Source organism: Cyprinus carpio, chromosome A7 (assembly GCF_018340385.1).
Source record: "Cyprinus carpio isolate SPL01 chromosome A7, ASM1834038v1, whole genome shotgun sequence".
Taxonomy (NCBI): domain Eukaryota; kingdom Metazoa; phylum Chordata; class Actinopteri; order Cypriniformes; family Cyprinidae; genus Cyprinus; species Cyprinus carpio.
This window is the reverse complement of record NC_056578.1, coordinates 43172355-43196084: the sequence shown is the minus strand read 5'-3', so window position 1 is coordinate 43196084 and position 23730 is coordinate 43172355. Positions and strand designations below refer to the sequence as shown.

The following is a 23730-nucleotide window of genomic DNA, read 5'->3' as shown; positions in this document are numbered from 1 at the left end:
GTGCTGGAAACAGTTTTGATGCTTAATATTTTTTTGGAACCTATGACATTTTGTTTAGGAATATTTGATGAATAGAAAGCTAAAAAGAACATCATTGATAGTAAATCAACATATTGGAATGATTTCTGAAGGATTATGTGACACTGAAGACTGGCGTAAAGGCTGATGAAAAAAATAAAAATACATATATATATATATATATGAAAAAATCTATATAATATATATATATATATATATATATATATATATATATACACACACACACACACACACACACACACACACACATACATTACATATTTTTTTCTATATATCGAAATAAAAAATGACTATAGATATACAGTATATGATCCAAAGTAACTAGTAACCATAACTAATGTACTTGAGTAGTTTTTTTTATATAGCCAATACTATTACTCAAGTAACTATTCAGACTATAACTTTTAGTTTTACTTGAGTAAATATTTCTATAAGTACTTTTACGTTTACTTTTACTTGAGTACAGTTTTTGGGTACTCTACCCACCTCTGGAGAATAGTACTACCAAACTCTGTTAATAACTGAGCAAGCGATAGAGCAAGAATCAACATTCAACAACACAGTGCAGGTACATTCAGAGCACTTCAGATAGCAGTACAGCAAATGCAAATGGAAGTAAGCCTATGTGCAATATACATAATAATAATAAGATAATACACAAATAATATGTTAAGTCACAACAATCTGCAATATCAAGCAGCAAAACGAGTTGTTTTGTACAGCTAAACATAGCTGGACGCAGATTACACTGGAAGCCAGACCCATAAAAATTACGAATGGCCACGCCCGCTCTTACAGGAAGAATAAGGCGGATAGACAGGTAAGGTGTATATATATATATATATATATATATATATATATATATATATATATATATATTTATTTTTTCAGGGTTGGAGCTGAACGCTACAGAACATCGGATCTAGGATTGAACTTGCCTTCCCCTGGGTTAGGCCTGCAGTAAACGTGCTTCTATTCTTCTGTAATGTACTGCATTTCACCTACCGACCACCAGATGGAGACATTTAACATGTTTTCATGAACTAACGGAATCGTTAATAATCTGAACTGTGTCTGAGAAATAAGCCTCAATGAACATTTGAAGTAGTGTAGTATAAGCCTCACTGAAGCAGGTAGTTAAGTATTTGAAGTAGTGAATTTACTCAAGCTGTCACAGTGTCACAAGATTATTAGTGTTTGGGGATTTTATCTGACATTAAATGACTTGTAAGAGACTTGTTTAAGAATAATAAGTATTTATAACTAAATGCATATTGAATAAACTCTAAAACTCGAGTAATTGAGAATGGTTTCAGTGTTTCTGCATGCAGATGATGGCAGGAGTAACAGTGGAAAGAGTGACTGTCTGCGACTCACTGCGGCTCTTGTTCAGCAGAAGGGAGGGACTGACATGCCTCTCTCTCTCTCTCTCTCTCTCTCTCTCTCTCTCTCCCCCTCCACCATCACACTCCTGCATTTCATAAAACTTCAGACTGGGAAACACTGATGAGACGGTTTCATTCGAGCAAAGGGATCGTGTGTCTGCGTGGATGTTCAGAAACACAGAAACACAGAGCGATGTAGTTCAGTTCAGTTCAGTCCGGACGGCCGCGTGAAGTCATGGTGAGTCCAGCCCAGGAGCCTTTACATTTGACATGAATTCATTTAGAATGCAGTTTATGAGGAACGATTTTAAAATAAGGGAAGCACGGGCGTTTTATCTTAAAGAGACAGAGCTGCGATAGCTGATACAAAGTTGCAAAAGTAACCTGTACAAACTTTTTCTGCTGCATAGGCTTTGCTTGAATCAGAGTCTGTTTAGCCTCTTCTTTCTACTGTATTGAAAGGAATCGCTCTTTCTCTGTTTCAAACGACAGTATGTGTGATCCCTGCATACATTTACAATATTGATCAAAAATGACAATGCTACTACAGTTATTATTGTTTGAAAGATTTTGCTTTATTAGCAATTACTGTTATCAAACTAAATAAATGACATTACAAAAAGCTGCTTGAAAAAGAACCCATATTAATGTACTACAGTTCTACAGTGGTGATAATAAATGCAGTGATTGTGTTGGTGGAAATATGGTAACCATGGTAAATGGGAACAGTAGGAAAGAGCTGGAGGAGGGAATTCCCCCTCATCCCATCTGAACTCATGAGGAAACTCTGCAGAACACACCGATCTGGAACAAACCGAGGACTCCGTTACAAAAAGACTCCGCTCAGGGCTTATAACTGTGTTTCATTAGAATAGAATAGAATAGAATAGAATAGAAGAGAATAGAATAGAATAGAGGTGAAGTAAAACTAATAAAATGAAGTAGTTTAATACAAAACAAAGTTGAATACAATATAAGTAATTATAGCTAAACCAATAGAATATAAGAGTTGGGGAAAAGACTTCAATGTTCAATAAATAGAATGGAATAGCTGAATATAAGAATAATTCTAATGTGAAACAAATAGAATTGCATAGTTGAATAGGAGTAAATTGGAACTAATAGAATAGAATAGTTGGGTTAAATACAAGTAATGAAATTAACAGAATTGCATAGTTAAATAAAACAGAATACTGAAACACATCAAAATGATTTTTTTTTGCACCATACAACAATTGTGATTACTTTTGCATGACTTTCACATGATTTCATATGAAAAGAAAATGCATAAGTGTGCAATAAAACAAATATAACAGAAATGAGTGGGAAAAAAGAAATGATAGAATAGTTAAATGCAATAGAATTAAAGGAAATGAAACCAGTGCAACAGAATGGGGGGAAACTCATTAGAAAGGTAAAGTTCAATTAATTTGAATGGAGTAGCTGAATATAATAAAATAAGTCTGACATGAAAATGAATGATCGAATAGGAGTGAAGTGGAACTGATAGAATAAAGTAATTGTATAAATTTAATGAATGGGGCAAAATCGCACTGTTGAATAAAACAGAATAGAAGTACACTTAAATTGTTTTAGGAGTGATGTAAAACAATTATAATCTAAAAAAAGAGTTAAAATAGAATTAAGGGAAGTTAAACCAATAGAGGAGAATAATTGAATAACATAAAAGTGTTTAAAAAAAAATTAGGAGTAAAGTTCAACAAATAGAATAGTGTAGTCGAAAAAGTTTGGAGTGAAACTTAGTTGTTTAGAAGTAAAGTAGAAGTAGTGAATATAATAATTGAATACAGTAAAATTCTGATTAGAATAGAACAAAATTGCATAATTGAATACAATAATAGAAGCAAACTGAGACACATAGAGGTGAATCTTAGAAGTGTGAAGTAAAACAAATAAAATAGAAAAGAGTAAAAACAATGGAATTAAGTTAAACTGATAGAGTAGAATAATTGAATAACATTGAGTAAATAAAAAAAAACAACAATTAGGATTAAATTTCAACAATTAGAATAAAGTAGTTAAAGTAGTTTGATGTTGAAACATAATAGAATTGCATAGTGCTACATAATTAAAGTGGAACTAGTAGAATATAATAGTTACGTAAAATAAAATTATAAGAATAGAATATGACAGAATTCCATAATTGAATAAAAAGAGTAATCTGAATCAAATAGAATGGAATCTTTTAATAAGTGTAATTGGTTTCCACAATGTTTATGTAGTGTGACTGTGAGATAACACATGATAATAGAGTAATAGAGTTAATAGAGCGACAGCTCTGATGATGTTACTGCAGTGTTGTGGACGTCCTGCATCAGACGCGTGTTACTGTCCATCTGTGGGCATGTATACAAATACAAACCGAGGCAGATGAGGGCCGAATGCTGATGTGACTTCAGCTGCTGCCAGTGTTTGGTGTGTGTGGGACAGGGTGGAGCCGTCTGGCTGGATATACAGAGAGAGAGAGAGAGAGAGAGAGAGAGAGAGAGAGAGAGAGAGAGAGAGAGAGACTTTGAGAGAAAAGATGAGAAAGAGAGGAGAGAGACATGACGGTGGTTTGAGAGAGGAGAGAGGGAGAAGCGAGAGAGAGAAATGAAAGAGGAGCGGTTGCATTTTCCACATAAGACCTGAAATAGAGGGAGATAATTCTTTTTCAGTTGGGAGAGGTGAGAGTGCATGGAAAAACACATCAGTACACGCACACGCACGCGCGCGCGCACACACACACACACACACACACACACACACACATATATTAATATAGTAGATGCTTTATTCAAAATGAACAAATGAGGATCCGCAAATGAAGAACAACACAAGCAATGTATCAATAGTATTCATAGTACACAATGGCTATAAAATAAATAAATAATATTAGTACATAAGCTGGAGCAGAAGTGGAATGCAGATTAAAACACAAGCATAAACATACATTGGCTTACATATTTGGACACTTATTTTATGCTCAAACATGTCTGAATGATACTGCATTTAGTGCATTAGTAACAAAACATCAAACCAATTGCCATTTATTTTACAGACAGCACAGTAGAAAGAGTTTGTCGCATTAGAACTTGTAACACAATAGATACCGTGTGAAAAAAAAACAAGTATTGTGGCACTTTGTGATGGTTAGTGGATCACGTTGATAGTTACTGTAACTACACCTGTGTGAACCTGAGGACGGTTGACTTCATACATGCACTAAAAACTAAGAACGCCAGCTGATTCACAGATATTGACAAAAAGAAAAGCAAGGATTGTATGGAGAAAAGCTCTGGCATTGTTTGTTTGCAGTTGACTCTTGCTTTGATATTTATTGTGCAATGATATTCAGATATTTGTTATCTGTGTCCAAGACAAGCTTAAGTATCCAAATGATTTTTGAGGCCACTGTAGATACACACACACACACACAAAATCTCTCCCTACAGTGAGACATTTTTATTGAAGAGATCTGTTGTCCACCGCAAAATCAACATAAACATTTCAGTTCCTGATCTTCAAATAGAAACTGGTTGCAGACAGCACTTAGGTCATGATTTAAGACATGAGAAGCTTTTGGATTAGATGTTTCAGTGTGTAAAGTTCCTCTTAGAAAGAGGAAATAGTTCCCTCTGAATCCTTTTTCTAGCTCTCTTCCTCCATTCACCCACTTCTCTTGCTCTCGCTCTCTCTCTCTAATCTGCCTGCATCTGGATTCTATCATTCTGCTCTTCAGCAGTCTCTCTCTCTCTCTCTCGCTCTCGCTGCTGAGAAAGAGAGGAAGTTGAGTGGGACAATGACATACGGCTGCTGTTAAAGTGTGCTTGAGGTTGCGCTGTGGATGGAATTTCTTATATACGATATTGCGGATGTTTGATAGAACAGATGAAGAACTTTTTCATTAATATTTTTCATGAACCTCCTCCCAACCTATGAGACATTCACACAACAATTTTCAGAAACACTTATGTACAAATTGACACATTTTCCCAAACTAGCAACTTGGTTTGTCTGAATAATTATTCAATCTTAAGGATGCCCCGAATTAATATGTTTCATCTGTCAGAGACAATTCTTAGTAGGTATTGACACAGAATGTGTTTACAATGACCAAGACTGCGTGTATTTGATAGATTTTTACACCAAAAATATTTAGACAAGCAGTTCTACACAAAACATTTCCACTACATCAAACCAAAACAAAACAAACAAAAAAAAAATTATTTTATTTTATTTTATTTTATTTTATTTTATTTTATTTTAATTTATTTTATTTTATTTTATTTTATTTTATTTTATTTTATTTTGTGAGTGAAAACTAGGGCTGTTGAGATCCAAACAAAAATTACCATGAAAACCATGAAAATAAATAAATAATAATAATAATGAAAGCTACCTTTAAAAGGGACCCTTTCATACTAGAATATTCTATTCTTTTTTTCTATTCTATCTACTTGTTTTCTTTTTTATTTATTATAAAAATAATTATTTGACCCTCTATCCTTAAAATGCTGTCAAATCGATTAATTGTGATTAAACTAACTTTGTGTTTACATAATATATATGTGTGTACTGTGTATATTTAAAGCATTGAGTTAGCAGCGCAAAAGGTTGTGGGTTCGATTCCCAGGGAACACGTTAGGTAAAAAATGTTAGCCTGAATGCACTGTAAGTCGCTTTGGATAAAAGCGTCTGCTAAATGGAAATGGAATAGTAGATTTTTCTAGCATCAGTACTTTACTTCACTATTTATTTTTCTGACAACTTTTTACTTTCACTCGTTACTTTTTTACACAAATATCTTTACTTTCTATGTCTTACATTTTCACAACAAGGCTCGTTATTTTAGTTTTAATCTGTATTTGGTGGCATGATCAATTATATTAATTGTTATTGGGTGCCTTTTCCAGCTTAAAGGGATAGTTCACCCAAAAATGAAAATTATGTCATTAATGACTCACCCTCATGTCGTTCCAAACCCGTAAGACCTCCGTTCATCTTCAGAACACAGTTTAAGATATTTTAGATTTAGTCCGAGAGCTTTCTGTCCCTCCATTGAGAATGTATGTACGGTATACTGTCCATGTCCAGAAAGGTACACCATGCGCAAAAAAGATCTGGTGAAAGTTTTCGGCAACCGTTTATTGAATCAAACTGTCCGAAAGAAGAATTTTTTGGGAAAAGAACAGAAAATCACATTAGTGATCCGAAAAATATGCAAAAACTTCTTGACTCGAGAACGAGCATTGACTTCTCTCCTGGCTCGGTTCAGTCAGTGTACTGTTCAAAGAATTACTGCGGGATATTGGTTTATTGAATCAGAGGTTGTCAGCCATGTTAAAAAATTAACAGCTTAAGTCATTTGTGGATTAATGCTTATTGGAACGCGAACAGTTTCAAACGATTCATTTCGATTTGGTGAATCGTTTGAAGATCCGGTTACATCGAGTGATTTGTTCGCGAACATATCACTAAACTGCAGTTTGTGAACCGCTCATAATGACCGGGAGAGAAGACAATGCTGAATAACGTAGTTTTTAATTTTTGGACCCAAAATGTATTTGTGAGCTTCAAAAAATTCTAACCAATCTGATCCCGGAGTACTTTGAAGATGTTTTTATTACCTTTCTGGATGTGGACAGTATTACCGTACATACAATTCTGCTGTGGAGGGACAGAAAGCTCTCGGACTGAATCTACCGAGCCGAGCCCGATGAACGGAACTTACGGGTTTGGAACGACATGAGGGTGAGTCATTAATGACATAATTTTCATTTTTGGGTGAACTATCCCTTTAAGTAATACAGAAAACGCGTATGTTTTGCAACATTCATTGAATCTCACCAGTTTTATCGTGTTAACAGTTGACTCATCGTGCCTTTTTTAGGCAGTTTAGCAGTAATATCTGAGACAAAATTAGTACTTGCTGAAATCTCTAGCACTGAAATCTGTGCATCACTGTTTCTCTTGACAAAATGTAAATAAACTAATAATTAAAAAAAATGTATACAAAAATAATAATGCATGAGTTGTCAGTGGTTTCAGTGTTAAATGGAGTTTAATGGTAAGTCATGTGACTTGACGAATCACTTTGCGGTGAATTTCAGTTAGAACATGTTCAAAGATGAAGAGCAGATGCAAATGCAATGCAACGCTGTATATATATAAAAGTGGAAAGACTCAAACCTAGATCAAACTAGCAAACTGAAATATAATACTAGTGTTTTTCCTTACACTGGACAAGATGATTTTGAGCATTTCTGCAGGCTGATTTCAGTGTGTGCATTCATTATCCTCATGTGACTGGTTCACCTTTTGGTCCTAAAAATCATATTTTTCTTCCTCGTTTTGTCTTTAATTCTGTTTTTCTTGCATTCTTTTTCATTTTACTTTCTTTCCTGCCATTTTCCTTCTCGGTTTGTTTTTCTTTCCTCACCCTCCCCACCACCCCAAACACACTGGCCTTCCTGGCTGACTTTCGCTCTCTCTTTTCCCTCATCTTTTGTTTATTCCACTCATTGCTCACTGAGTGGGAGACTTCAGAGAGCATAATATGTGTTTTGTGAAGATGCTTCGGCGTAATTGTTGTCAGATGATATATAGAAGTAGTTCCTGAGAGACGGAGTGTTTAAGCTGGGAAAGGAGGAGACTGAGAAAGAGTGTAGAAATAAACGAGAGGAAAATGTTCAGGGTTGCTATGACGACAGAACAGCAGTAAAGTAAACATTAGAGTTCATGTGTGTGTGTGTGTGTGTGTGTGTGTGTGTGTGTGTGTGTGTGTGTGTGTGTGTTTATTGGCCAGGCAGTGTTTCTCAGGATGGCTTCAAGCTTGTGTCAATGGGCCTCATTCATAAAACACAAGCAGACAAATTTCACATTCGTATGAAACCATCGCCCTAAATTCAATGCAACAATTTATGCAAGAATGGATTTATGTACAGTTTCATTTGAGATCATTTGAGACACAGTTTGTATGTATTGATGTACATATGGGAGACTACATCAGGTATATTTTTTGTGTTCACGTTTGTAAAAACAGCAACATAAAAACTCAATGATAGCATTTTCACAATTTTTAAGTAGAGGAAAAAAATAGAGAGAGATTCATAATGGCAGTCTGAAGAAAGAACAATGCCAAATTGACCATCATTTAATATTTAAAATAATAATAATAATTATAATAATTACATGATTTATGATGCTGATGACCCTTGAAATGCAACATCACAGTCTGTGAAAAGCATCTTTTGAAAAAGTAAAAAAAAATCTGAGAAGTCATGAGCATTGTTCCTTTTAGTCAGATATGTGCTCCCCAACACTGTTGTTATTCAGACAAGACACAGAGTTTCTGAATTCAGTGCAGTTGTTGAAAGGTAATGATGACCATTTGGCCCACAGGAAGTTTTAGATGCTCTCTGGAACACAAAACAGGAAGTTTTGTTTGTGGGGAGGAAGAGAATAGCAAGCTGTCGGTTGTGATGACTAACATGTGAATTGTCTCATTAGCTTGTGTTGATATAATCTCTGTTTCAGGGTTCAGAGGCGGTAGAGGACTGTGTGCAGGGGGCGCTATCTTCACTCTACCCTCCTTTTGAAAGCACTGCTCCTCCTCTCCTCTCTCAGGTAAGAATTTTACACCTGACAAACTCAGCACAATTCCTCATTATGGTTTTCAATGCAGCAGACAATCAAAAAAAAAAAAAAAAAACTTGTACATAGAAACTACTTTTTTCCACTTGAAATATCTTCAAACTCTTTAAGATTTGAAAATACCAAGCCTTAACGTTAAACTCTGAATCTCAGTTCTCATTGCTTAATTATTAAAAATGCATGGACTAAATAACTTGATGACTTAATGCCTTCTGCAAGCCCACAGTCTTTGTTAACTGTGTGTTTGTGTCATGCAGGTGTTCTCTGTACTTGAGTCCACCTATCAGCACGACAGCTTGAGATATCTGCTGGACTTCTTCATTCCAGCCAAACACCTTCTGCACAGATTACAGCAGCATGCATGTGTAAGTGTTCACTTATTAGTGATGGCTCCTTAGGCAAGTGCCACTATTACTATTAACCATGCTTAGGGTTAAATAAGGTTAAGGTTACAATAAAAGTAACCTTAACCTTAGAGGATTGTTCAAATCCCAGTCCTTAACAATTACACTTCAGTTTGTTGAGGAGAGGTGAGCAATTACCTGAAGTCATTGAACCAAGGTTTTTTTTTTTTTTTTTTTTACCTGGTGGGTGATACAAATATTGTAAAACTCCCATATAAATTGAAGGAGGCACCTGGGCCATATCAAGAAACAGTTTCCCACAAAACCACCCAAAAATACTTTAGCGACCACCTAGAACCTCTTAGAAACCACTTGTAAATCATATTTGAAGTTGTAAAAATCTACCAACTGGTGCAGTACCATTCTTACTTCCACTTACTGTAGTAACTTTATATTTTTCCCTTTTACGCACGTTGTCACACACAAACACAGAAAATGTTCACTATGAAACTCTCTCACACTCACATAAATACATGACACACACACACATTCTCAGTCGGCTCTGTTTTCTTTGTAGTTATGAGAAGCTGCCAGGGACAAGAGCCTCGGTCTGAGTCATGGCAGTAATTCTTACCATATGTGTGTGTGAGAAAGAGAGAGATGAGGGCCTGAGAAAGGCTGGAGGAGTGGTCGATTGAGAAATGGGGGAGGAATAAACAGACCGATCACTGGGGCACATTGAGAAAGAGGGTAGAAAGGGAATATCAGAACGAGAAAACTAGGGGCTGTTCACTGGAGGAAGAAGGAATAGGACTTCACGATCACTCTTTAGATGCACTGAAGACACTTTTATATAATTTACATACCATAAAATGGAGGGTGGGGTTTTAGAAAAAAGGGTGGATGATGGGGAGGGGCTTGGATTCCTGAACATAATTTGATCATGGTCCTGTGAGTGGGCACAGATGAGGGGGGATTCATGTCATGGGATAATTAGGCCTATAGCCTGAAGAGAAAGCATTTGAAACTACATTAAGATTTTCGGGTTCTGAGGTAAGTAAACACTTTCAAATGTAGAAGATGAGAATATATATGATTAATTTGAAAGATACATATGTAATTTGTAACACAATTCAATATTTAGCGATGCACACAAAGCTGAGGAAATTAGCAACGTTGCACTAGCCAAGATGATCCTGAATGTGCAGCTATAAGCATCTTCTCAGCAGTTAAGGTCTAGATACAGGTAGCCAATGCCTATAAAGACATTTCTTTGGTCTAAAATTCTACTCCATTATTAAACTTCAAATCTGTACTGATTGGCTGTGATTGTGTTGCATCATTTTGCTGGGAATAAGGTTGTAGAATTTCCACAATTTTAGATGACACTTTACAGTTCACAAACAAATATGAGCCTAACTAATTTAAGTAAAATATCCTTAACCTTACTGAAGACAAGTAAACAGACAGTAATGAAATAAGCAATAGGACAAATACGTACATTAGAACAAAGATGCAAATGAAATAAACAGTTTCAAGTTTTCATGTAGGTGTCTCTAACAGAAGAAATCAAACTGCATGTCTTCACTGTATGAATCAAATATACAATGACAAACCCACAAAAGTTTTTCATTGAAGAGTAGAGATAGATTTTTTTTTATCTTTTTCTTGTTTTGTTTGATGATATTAACTCCATACAGTAAGAGGTATATTAGGCTGCTGTCACTTTAAGACCTAATCCATGGATTCGGTACAATATTGACACACTTCCATTTCTTTCCCTAACACATAACCAACTGTGTTTACATGAATACTCACCAAAACGGACATTTTTGACATAACTTCATGTGTTAAGGCACAGTAAACCACAAAAAAGAACTCCATTTAGGGCTTACACTGTGTGACAGGTGGCGTTCTGTGCATGTGCTTTAGGTTTGTGTGCACAGAAGATTGTCTCTCAGCACAATGTGCTTGTACCAAATTGAGAACTTTGTGTCTTATTTTGCTTGAACGGTTTAAAATCAATTAAAAGTTTAAAGAGGCAAGGATTAAACTGCATGAAAAGGATAAACTTTCATGACAAAGCAACACTGCAATGTCATGTGAGCGTAACCATGAGGCAATAATCCAAAATCTCTACTGGTTGTCAAATTCCTACCAGTTTATCGTGATTACCAGTATACTGGTCAGCCCTAGTTAGGACACAGTAAATTGCTACTAAAGAACATATAATTTTTAAAGACATTTGAGTATATTCCACTGTCTGTGTATGTTTTAACATTCAACAAACTGGAATAAATTTGGGCTTGTAGTTTTAGTGTAAATGTCTGCTATGACATTAGACAGACTATCTTTGTAACAATTACAGGTGCTGGTCATATAATTAGAATATCATCAAAATGTTGATTTATTTCATTAATTCCATTAACTTGTATATTATATTCATTCATTACACACAGACTGATATATTTCAAATGTTTATTTCTTTTAATTTTGATGATTATAACTGACAACTAAGGAAAATCCCAAATTCAGTATCTCAGCAAATTAGAATATAACTTAAGACCAATACCTTGGACCTCAGAAAACACAGTGGACCAACACCAGCGGATGACATGGCACCGCAAACCATCACTGACTGTGGAAACTTTACACTGGACCTCAAGAAATGTGGATTGTCTGCCTCTCCTCTCTTCCTTCAGACTCTGGGACCCTGATTTCCAAAGGAAATGCAAAATTTACTTTCATCAGAGCACATAACTTTGGACCACTCAGCAGCAGTCCAGCCCTTTTTGAAGCGAGACGCTTCCGACGCCGTCTGTTGTTCAAGAGTGGCTTGACACAAGGAATGCGACAGCTGAAACCCATGTCTTGCATACATCTTTGTGTAGTGGTTCTTGAAGCACTGACTCCAGCTGCAGTCCACTCTTTGTGAATCTCCCCCACATTTTTGAATGGGTTTTGTTTCACAATCCTCTCCAGGGTGCGGTTATCCCTATTGCTTGTACACTTTTTTCTATCACATCTTTTCCTTCCCTTCGCCTCTCTATTAATGTGATTGGACACAGAGCACTGTGAACAGCCAGCCTCTTTTGCAATGACCTTTTGTGTCTTGCCCTCCTTGTGCAAGGTGTCAATGGCCGTCTTTTGGATAAACTGTCAAGTCAGCAGTCTTCCCCATGATTGTGTAGCCTACAGAACTAGACTGAGAGACCATTTAAAGGCTTTTGCAGGTGTTTTGAGTTAATTAACTGATTAGAGTGTGGCACCAGGTGTCTTCAATATTGAACCTTTTCACAATATTCTAATTTTCTGAGATACTGAATTTGGGATTTTCCTTAGTTCTAGTTATAAACATCAAAATTAAAAGAAATAAACATTTGAAATATATCAGTATGTGTGTAATGAATAAATATAATATACAAGTTTCACTTTTTGAATGAAATTAGTGAAATAAATCAACTTTTTGATGATATTCTAATTATATGACCAGCACCTGTATTTCTCTCTCTTTCTCTCAGTCCCAGTATCTAGGGTGTCTCTTCTTGCACTCTGGTTGGCCACTGTGTTTGGGAGAGAAGGTAGTAGTACAACTCTCTACTTTGGACTGGAGACTCCTGCGTAGTACTGACTTCTACCTACAGGTGGTCCCCTTCTCGACACGTTGTCCTCGCCTTGCTCTTAAGTGCCTTGCACCTGGTGGGAGGAACGTACAGGAGGTCTTAGTGCCAGAGTCACAGCATCCGCTGGTTTTTACTTCAGAGTGGCTACACTGCATCAACAAGGAGCGTGGCTGCAAGAGAGAAGGTAAGACAAAAAATGTAGGAATAAGGAGACTAATAGGTAGGGCAGATGGTGGAGAGCAAAGAAAATACTATCCAATGGTAGAAATAAGGTGCAGCATATTTATGAATAATTTAGTGAGTCATGATGTTTAAATTAATGTCTAAGTTTTTGTTTGCCTTTTTAGAGTGGTACACAGAGTGGACCATCTTCCTCTTTCTCAGTTCTTCTCAAACTTTCTTTCCATGTAGGTGGAGGATGTTTGGACACTTGTCTGGTGACCACATGTGATGGAGTAGTCCGTATTCCATGGGAAGAGGTTGTCTATCCCAAACTCCTCCACAATCCATCCAATCCTCTCCAAGACAATCTTGACCAAACTGACTTGTCATCCGGGGGTTTGGGCCTTGGTTGGTGTAGCTCTTCAGGAGAGCATGATTCCTGGTCCTGGGATGAAGAGGATGACTTGCCTCCAGATGGGAACGAGGCAGAGATTGAGGCATTAGAATGCCTGCGCAAAAGCAGTGATGACCATCTTATAGCTGATGGTGCTGGAGATTACGTTGAGCTGCTAGAGCCCAGAGGAGGCCCAGATGGTGGTGCTGATCCCAAGCAGCGCTATCTGGAGATGCATGGAACATGTAAGACCAAAACATTGCCCCTGTGTAGGAGGGGTAAAGCAATACGACTAAGAAAGGGGAAGGGGAGAGGGTATGGGAAGACTGAACCTGGTGCTAGGGCTGGAAGTCTGGCACGAAGAGATAGCAACAACAACGGTAAGGATGGAGTAGTTTCCTGTAGTGACTTGGCTATCTCACGCCCCTTGCCACGTGTCATTGATTTGGGTCGCCAAAGAAGGTCATATTCCCCTCTGTTCCAGGACTCTGACAAAGGTGCTAGAGACCCAGTAGGTCTTGATTGTAAATCTCATTGTATGGACAGTCTGACCAAAGAGAGGAGGCCAGGGGTAGGAAAAGAGAGAGATGGGCCTGGGGGTACACTGCCCTGGGAGGAGTGTCAGAAAAATAAGTGTTCCAGCAGGCGATGTTCCACAGATGATAATGATGTGGCTAAGCACAAGGCAAAGAATCAAGAAGAGGGCCAAGAGGACAGCAATCAAAGATTGCATTGTGGCTGTGATGATAACATATTGGCCAACACTTTAGACATTAGACATGAGCTTGCAACATTAGCAAATCCCCCCAATGCTGCAGATAATGGAGCTGTCTCTTTGGCTGTTTATGGAGAAACAGAAGACATAAACAAGACATTGGCTGGAGAATCTAGCACACGGACAATGTCTCTCCAAGATTCTTCCCTGAAAAATGCATCTGATTCATCAGGTTGTGCACAAAGCAGAACCAAACACTCAGACAATAAACGTAAAGAGAAAACAGATGAAATTTTGCCACCATCAGGTACTGTAAGCACCGTGCAAGAAAAGTGTCCTGGAAAGTCAGAGAACTTTGTTTGTCCTACAGGAAAAGAAGTAAAAACAGGTGGATTTAGAGCACCCAGGTATGGACAAGTAAATGTGAATTTCCAGTGCATATTTATGGTAATTGTTCAAATTGTTTTAATTGTCTGCACCATCTTGCTTTGCTCAGTACTGCCCATACAGGGGATATCAAACCAACTATAAACACATACAAATTGTTTTATCACTTAAAGAGATAAATTTGCCTTCCTACAGGAGGAAAAGGAAAGCCAAAGGAGGCAAAGGGAAGGCCAAATCCAATGGTCGTGTCCAACATAAAGGCAAGGGTGACACAAAGAACGCGACCAAAGCCACCCAACCGATCAGCCATTCTAGCCGATCAGAGGAGGCTCCCAAGTTATCCAAAGATTGTAAAGGCTGTGTATCAGCGACTGACACAGAAACAGATGCAAAGTCAAAAGCCAAAGATGGAGGTAATATTGTGATTGTCACAATTCATGCTCATAAGAGGCCTCTCATTGAGTGCTGAAGTCATAGCTCACTTCATACTCAATTTGTTCAAATTCAACATGTATTACAGAAAGCCAGTCGGGCACATCCTTTCCTGACCATTCCCAAAATGAGATGGGATTATCCAAATCTACTGTTCACTTAGAGGCCAAATCTCCCCCTCCTCATCTTAGAGACCTAGATTTCAATCTTCTGCAGTCAGGAAAGCTCAAATTAACAGGTAGATGTTCTTACTTTCAATGGTTACAAAATATTTATTTTTCCTTTAACATTAAGATATTTCTCATGTAGGTACGATGGACCGACTGGGTAGAGCATTGGTTATCACAGAAAGTCACCTCCCAGAGGATGGATGGAGCACAGATGAAATGATCAAAGTGCTGTGCTGCTATTACACCATCACCAGGTCTGTTATTCAACCCATGTAACAGAGACCATCATGACTGTCACTACACCTCAAATGCACTGGTTTCTTTAGGAGAAAACATTCATACTAAGTGAGCTAAAGTTAGAGCTGGCTGAGTATTTTCATTTTCCTGCTTCATTGAATTTTAGACTGGAGGGCACTATCTCATGACCTTTTACTGTGCTTGGCTAATGTGCGTTCTGTGTTGTTCTTATTTTGAAATATCAGACCTATGGCCAGAGAGAAGGGTCTTACTGTCATAGTGGACAGCAGAAAGTCTGCAATGTCTGAACTCTGTCTCTCTGCACTGAAGCTCTTCAAGGTAAGTCTTTGCACGGATGGTGTTTGTGGGTGTTTTGCATTGATTCTAAACCTGTTTTGTCTGTCTGTATGTGTCTGCTTGTGTCTAACAGGGACAGACAGCAACAGGGCTTGACTCAGTTCTTATCCTTACTGAGGAACAAGATGAATCGACCCAACCAAGTCTGGATGGAATAGAGGTGCATGTTTATTCACTGAGCTAATATTTATCAATCAGTTTGGGCTAGGATAGAGTAGGAAATGGGCTTTTCAATTATTTTTGTGCTCAACCACTGTGACAGACAGAGGAGCAGCTACTGGTACCTGAAATCTGTACAGAGCTAAAAATATGGAAAGGAATTTAGACAAGACATGTCATCCATGATGTGGAATTTATAATAGCCCAGCCTTCTTTAGTTGCTGTTGTAAACTCTGCTCAACTTTCCTAGTTCTGGATTGTATCGGTATTATCAGTGCAATTATTTCTAGCAATTAGATGCAGTGGCCAAAATCGTCTCTTCTATGTCATGGAAGGCTACATATAAAGCATGAAAGGTGTAATGCAAACACCTTAGACAGAAGATTTCATTATTTATGTCACAGAGACCGTCTCACAGACACAAAGGAATCAAAGATTTTATAGAGTTGCAACATAAGAGTTGGCAGCATGTTTGCTTTCTGTCAGCTCCTCAATTTCCCCAGGGAGTTCATTCAGTTCCAGTGGGAAATATTAACATTTAGTCTGGCGCTGAAGCATTTGAGTAGATGATAAATAACTCATTAGAGATTTTTCTGACACTCAGGTGCATACAGTACGAGGTACAGGCATCCTTCAGCAGTTTGTGGACAAACAGCAGTTGCCCAAAGAAATGGCTGGAGATTTTAACCACTCACATGATGACTGGCTCACTTTCAGACTGGTAAGAAAATACTTGGCAAGTTGCCTTGCATAGCCAGACTTTTAGCATGGTCCACATTACAGCTTATTCTGACTACCCAGCTTGTGGATATCTAGTCTACTTGCTACTAACAGTTTTAAACAAAACTTTGAATATATAATTTATGCCACTATCTGACAAATCCAGTGATTAGTTCTTCTCAAAAGTGCTGGTTTCTTGTAAACGTTGAACAATGTTGAAATGTCAAGTTCCTGGTGAAGTGCAGTAAGCTTTTTCTACTTAATATGTTCAATGACATGAAAAGAAAAATCTTTGAATGGACATCTTTTTCTGCCTGTGTAAACTTAGCACTTTGGTTAAATTTACTTGGAATATTTCCCACAACAAGACATCTTTTACATTTAAAAATAGAGTTAAGCTACACACATAAAAAACACCAATAAACTTAAATATAAACATTTTAAGAATTACCACAAGACTGACCCAACATCTGCAACAGATTAACATGCTCTTCCTGATGCTCTGCAGAGTTTGGAGCAGCTGACTGAGCGCTGTGAGAGCGCCCTCACCCTGCTGGGAGACGCACTGCAGTCTATGGACACAGAACCACTACCTGACTGCATTAAGGTAAAGCAGTGTTTGATGTAAAATATGATTTGCTCTCTACTTCAAGTCTATTTAACTAGATATTTGTGTGGTATTTAAGATTGATTCATCATCAGACTGTCTAATTCTTTTCACCTGTAGAATGTTCCCCTCAGCGTCGACAAACACAGACAGTTAATGACAAGCATCCTCACTGACCAACGGCTGACAGAGCTGCAGCAGAGGGGCGGGACTTGGCTGGCAGGTCTGGCCAATGGGACTTCAGGGCTGGCACAGAAATCACCAGACTGCAAGTATGAATAGAATACAGAGAGAATACATAATAATAATACTGTTAAATTAGTTTCAAATTTCACGTAGCTTCACTTAATTGTAATCTTTATTGGACATTGAATAGTATTTACTTAAAATCTAAAATATTGCGAATGTAATTCTGCTTGTCTGACTGTAGTGTTGCATTACTTTTTTCATTCAGGGCTGCTTTGGCAGTGACCTCTAACCTGTATGACAGTGTTGATGATGCACTTCACCGGCTTGTGCGTGTGTCCAATCAGAGGGGTCGTGACCTGGAAGCGCTTGGGAGATTGGCTGCACTTGTGGATAAATTGGACAAGGTATGTGTGAGGATAAAGAGACCAGTGAGATATGTCAATGGAATATTTATCAGGTATTAGTTAGGAATTATTTTATTCAGATCTTGCAATTTTCTCCAATTTTCAGGTAATCTGGAAAATTTTGATTAGCTTCAGGTGTGTTTGATTCGGATTAGAAATTGAACTCTGCAGGACTGGGGCCCTTCAGGCCCAGAGTTGAGTAATTTTGCAGTGTAAACTATGCTGATTATAATGGGAATGTGTGAAAGAATCCTGAATTGCATGCAGACAATGAACTCATGCTAAACCGCAGACTCAACTGATCACGTGAAACTGAGTAAACTTGCAGCTTTGTTTATTATAATGGGAACATTCCAGTTTTGATGACTGTTTTGTTTTTTTAAGCCTCTAGGAGAACCATGCTGACCATTTAGACAGTGTGTTGGTTTACTGATGTTATACTGTGTATAACAGCAAAAAAGTATTTCAGGAACACAGTCCACAGTTTGTGTTCATTATGAAAATGGCATGTATGGATGGTGTAAATTGTATTTGTAAGGAAACTGCAAGGAATAATTCACACAAACATAAAAAAGCACCATAAAAGATTCATTCATGATATATTAAGTCAGAAATCAAAGTGGTTTTTCACAAACATCTGCCTTGGATCTCCTTCTGAGTTTATGTGATGAGTAGCAATGTCTAATTTGCTATAGACTTGTCTAATTTATTACAAGTGGTTAAAGGAATGTTTGGAAATACAAGCTGATATTTCCTACGAAACACAATACAGCAGAAGAGAGAAAAAAAACTGGCTTAAAACAATTTTTTGTTGGTGAAAATACCAACGGCTGAAGATTTTCAACAGTATGTATAAAATATCATCATTAAATAATAACAACACCACTACCACCATAGTCGTGATGTGTTTCACCACATATGACACTGACTTCTTGTTTCTTTCTCTCTGTTTGTGTGTGTGTATTTGCTCCAGTGTGAGAGAGACATAGAGCACGAACAGCAGCAGCTTGAGGACTATAAACATCCTCCTCTGTCTCTCAGCAGACTGTCACTCAAACAGCACAAGTTCAGGAGCTTCAGAGAGTCTGCGATGGTGAGTCTATTTGACAACTACTGCTGAGACGGACTCTCGTAAATGATCTGAGACATTCCCACACATTTGTTGTTTGATCATTTATGTGTGTGATAGGAGCTTCACAGTGAGACTCTGGTGTTGCTGGGAGAGGTGGAGAGCTGGTCTGAGCTGGACTGGCCCGGTCTCAGAGCCGTGCTGGACAAACTCCCTCCGATAAGAGAAAAAGTCCGAGACATGTCTCACTGTCTATCGGACTGCTGGACACAGCTGGACAACACACAGCGACTGCTGTCTACACTTACTGAAGTAAAGCACAAACAAATATACACACAAGGGCACTGTATGGTTGTATTTATCATGTGACAAGATATTTCTTTTCTGTTTATATATAGTAGATATAATTGTATATCTACCGCAATAGACAGGGCCACTTTACATTATGTGTGAGCAACTATGGAGTCAGTTTTCGCATCACACCATACAGTGATGTGAAAACTGACTCCATAGTTGCTCTCACATAATGTAAAACAGAGCGGGATGCGTCTTAAACAATTAATCATGAGCAAGAACATAAAACAGAGTTTAGTTGTTTACAGTGACCACATTAATATAGATTTCAGTATTCAAATGCTTTGAATGTGGTTTATCCAGTCAGAACTCTCTGTTTTGAACATTAGTTTGTCTGAACAATAGTTTGGTGTTTTCCATTAAACTCAAGTGTTACACGGTAAAGCAGTTTTAGCACTGATGTCATACTTATACTACCATTCAAAAGTTTTGGTGTCAGTACGATTTTATTTTGGAAGAATGATGCATTGAATTGATTAAAATTGACAGTGAATGCGTAATGTTACAAAACATTTACATTTCAAATAAAGATTTCCACAAAAGCATGAAGCAGCACAACCATTTTTAACATTGATAAATATCAGAAATGTTTCTTGAGCATCAAATCAGCATATTAGAGTGATTTCTGAAAGATCACGTGACACTGAAGAATGAAGTAATGATGCTGAAAATACAGCTTTGATCACAGAAATAAATTACATTTAACAATATATTCACATAGAAAGCAGCTATTTTAAATTATAATAATATTTCACAATAATCCTGTTTTACTGTATTTTTAATCCAATAAATGCAGCCTTAGTGAGGATAAGAAAGTTATTTCTTAAAGTTATTGATAAAAATCAATAAAAATCTTACCAACCACAGACTCTTGAATGGCAGTGTATCATTAATTAGGAAACAGGAAGAACTATTACAATGACATTTACATTCAGAGTACTTACTCCTACATACACACACTTATGCCAGTGATCATGGCTAACTCTCCATTCTTCGGTCTCCAGGCGTCTCAGTGGTGTGACGTGGTGTCATCCTCCTCTCCTTCCTCTTCCTCATCCTCCCCTCTCTCCTCTCTGCCTCCCATCCCTCCATCACGTTTCCAGGATGCTCGCGCTCTTGCGCTGGATCTGGGTGGTGGGGCTTTGCTGGACCTCTGGTCCCAGACTCTGGAGCGCTATCAGAAAACTCTGGCTCAGTTTAAGAGCCGAATCCTGCAGGCAGAAAGAGGCTCCTCAATGGCCCAGGGTCAGGAGCCGGACTCCGGGGGACGAGGGAGGACCCCTGCCCCCAGCACGTCCAGCCTGGGAGATTTAGAGGGGGAGATCGAGCCAGACTGGTGCCCTGGAGGAGGAGAGGGGGGCCTGCAGTCCTGGGGTTCACTGGCATCTCTCTTCCGGCCACAAAACTGCTCAACGCTCAAGATTGGAGAGGAAAAGAAGAAAGAGGGGGTGAATCCAGGAGGGGGGAAGTTTTTGCAAAATCTGCTGCACCCAGCCAAGAAAAATGTAAGTGTGCATGTTTTAGAGTGAGGGAGTCGCAGTCATGAGTTCAGCAACCAAAATGAACTTTTTGCTACTCCAGTTATCGGTGAGCTGAGAAAAATACACAAAACACCCTAAAAGCAACCTAGTAAATGCATACCAACACCTTCACAGCTATCAAGCAACTCCCTAGCAACCACCAACCACTTAACAACACCTTAGCAACCATATAGCAACACATTAGAAACCACCCAAAACACCCTAACAACTGCATAGTAACTCCCTAGCAACCACAAAAAAACACAATAGAAATTGCTTTGGGACACCTTAGGATCTGCATAGCAACACCCTGGGAACCATCCAGAACATCCTAACAAGCAAAAACCCAGAGACCCCTGACAAATGCAAAGAAACATCCTAGTAACTGCAAACCAATACCCGGGGATCTACCCAGAACACCCTAGCAATCATCTAGAATACCCTAGCAGCTGCATAATAACTCTATAGGCAACACTCTGGGAACCTCTTACAGCACTCTAGCAATGGTTTTGCAACACCCTTAAAACTATCTAGCAATCTTTAGGAACCAACAAGAGCACACTAGAAACTGCTCAGCAATATCATGAGAACCTCCCACAGCACCCTAGCAACCTTCTAGCAAAATCCTCACAAATGCATACAAACACCCTAGCAACTATCGACCTATTCCGTATCAACCACGAAGAACCACTAGTAAGCGCATAGCAACACCAGTCTGGGCCAGTGTTGCCACCTTGTGGAACAACTGATTAGTGCAAAACAAATTCAATGTGCATGTGCGACCAGCACATACAAAATAAGTTACAAAAACTGGGTTGTGCATGTACAGTACATGCATACTATTCTGGTGATGAAATTTGTGTCACACGCACTGTACGCGGGCCTTCGCATATATATAAAAACCAAAGTTGGGCCTAAGTCACTGGTTGTTTCTGTGCTGCTGTAGGCCACAGACGCGCCCCTCCCTCCCAAACCTCCTCGCAAGCGTCATCCCAGTTTCGACCTCCAGGCTCTGCTGGCCCCGCGCCGTTCAGCCGCCATGTCTAAACCCGCCGAGTCCACATCGGGCCAGTCCTCTCCGCTGTCCTGGCTGAGCCGCCGGGCGCTGACAGATCCCATCCTTACGGCAGGGGTGGCAGCAGCGGTTCCAGGATGGAGGGATCCTCCTGGAGGAGGAGCAGGAGGAGGAGGAGTGCTAATTAGAGGAGTGGAGGTCAGCAGTAAGGAAGTGGCGGATCATACAGGCTTCACGCGCCAACATGTGCTGCTCAACCGCATCGAAAGAGAGACGGGGGTGGAGAGAGCGGGAGTGACTGCACAGAGGTGTGTATAACATTGCAATTCTAGAGCAGCCAATTTAATGCATTCATTTTGTGTGATTTTGGTATTGCTTCCTGAGTCACTCTGCCCTTCTTTTGCATTGTATTTTCAAGGTATTCATTCCAGAAATTTTGTGACAGTTTCTCATTTAGGGTCATGAATGTATATGAAAAGTTTCAACGCATAGACAAAGGCTGTGCAAATTTTGGTGGCGTCAGTAGTGTTAGGGGTCCAATGGACATGCAGTTTACCAAAAATCAACACTTTGAAAAACAGCAAACAGAGTACCTAGATTTTTAACACAACAGGCCAATGACAAATAAAGAATTGCAAGATCAATTTTTATTAAGGGGTCAACTATTCTTTCTGTCTCTCTCGATCACAGCAAGCTGTACTTACAGTGGTGTCGGCTGGTCAGCACAGAGAGGCAGTATGTGGCTGTTCTTAAAGGTGTGGAGGAGAACTATCTGCCCCTCCTGGAGTCTTCAGACGTCCCGTCTGCACTGAGAGGAAAGACAGACTCACTCTTCTGTAACTGGAAAAGCCTCTCTGCCTTCCACTCGCAGTCACTCCTTCCGGCCATGGAGGACGCTCTCTCCCAGACACTGCAGCAGACCGACTGCTTCAGCAAATATGTGAGTAACAGCTCACATTTTAACACTTTTTTTTATTATTTTTTTTTTACCTTAAATTGGTAAAATTACAGTTTCATTGTAAATGGCAACATGTTAAAAATAAATTATTTAAAAAAAAGAATTGTAAAAAGCAAGGCCATTTTAATGTGACCTTCGCATAATCAGAAATTGGCTGAAGCTGAAATAATACGCAATACTGTCAAGATTAACAAAATAGTATGAATTATGAAATATCGGTATATGTCCATATGAATTTGCTCTCTCTGCTCCACAGAAGGATCAGTTTCTTCTGTATTCCCACTACATCCGGATGAGACCTGAGCCGGACGCTCTGCTCATCAGTCAGGCTGCTGACTTCTTCAGGGTGAGAAAGCAATGTCAAAGTTTCATTTAATTGATTAATATTTCATCAGAGGACATGCAAGAGAGGTGCAGCTGTGTCCATATGGCACGTACCATGAATAGAGTATGAAACAGAGCCTCAGTGCAGTCTACAGTACCTACTTTCTTTGCTGTTTTTTTTTTTTTTCGCACATACCTAATAGTATTTACTGCAAAAGCATGAAATTTGTGCCTCTACTGCTTTAAAAAAGTAGAAGTTCACTTACTTTTAAAATGGGTACTTAATACAGATAAAATAAACTTTAAAAGAATATACTGCTTTAAGTTTGAACTGATTGTAATGATCAGTATAATTTGTTTTTATTAAATGCTATTATTTAAACTTTAGAGCGTTTTTGACCCTCTCAAGTTTTTTATTAGCAACACTCTTTCATCATTATTTCTTATTGTCTTGAAATGTGGTGTGTACTTTTCAATGTACTGACCAGCATGTATGGCAAAATAAAATAT

General features: G+C 38.4%; 1 protein-coding gene across 1 annotated transcript in view; it reads left to right on the top strand.

Moving 5' to 3' along the window:
- Nucleotides 1-1499: 1499 nt before the first annotated feature.
- The window catches only part of LOC109092896 (pleckstrin homology domain-containing family G member 4B-like), a 30265-nt gene continuing 8034 nt past the window's right edge, over nucleotides 1500-23730 (top strand). Inside the window, exons 1-20 of the mRNA XM_042761218.1 lie at nucleotides 1500-1662; nucleotides 8964-9053; nucleotides 9338-9445; nucleotides 12946-13231; nucleotides 13459-14725; nucleotides 14901-15118; nucleotides 15226-15375; nucleotides 15447-15561; nucleotides 15790-15883; nucleotides 15975-16061; nucleotides 16665-16781; nucleotides 17289-17387; nucleotides 17508-17659; nucleotides 17842-17980; nucleotides 18954-19073; nucleotides 19170-19361; nucleotides 20408-20908; nucleotides 21870-22246; nucleotides 22629-22878; nucleotides 23153-23242. Coding sequence (XP_042617152.1) covers nucleotides 1660-1662; nucleotides 8964-9053; nucleotides 9338-9445; nucleotides 12946-13231; nucleotides 13459-14725; nucleotides 14901-15118; nucleotides 15226-15375; nucleotides 15447-15561; nucleotides 15790-15883; nucleotides 15975-16061; nucleotides 16665-16781; nucleotides 17289-17387; nucleotides 17508-17659; nucleotides 17842-17980; nucleotides 18954-19073; nucleotides 19170-19361; nucleotides 20408-20908; nucleotides 21870-22246; nucleotides 22629-22878; nucleotides 23153-23242 — 4455 coding nt within the window. The 5' untranslated portion in view covers nucleotides 1500-1659. The remainder of the gene's footprint in view (nucleotides 1663-8963; nucleotides 9054-9337; nucleotides 9446-12945; nucleotides 13232-13458; nucleotides 14726-14900; nucleotides 15119-15225; nucleotides 15376-15446; nucleotides 15562-15789; nucleotides 15884-15974; nucleotides 16062-16664; nucleotides 16782-17288; nucleotides 17388-17507; nucleotides 17660-17841; nucleotides 17981-18953; nucleotides 19074-19169; nucleotides 19362-20407; nucleotides 20909-21869; nucleotides 22247-22628; nucleotides 22879-23152; nucleotides 23243-23730) is intronic.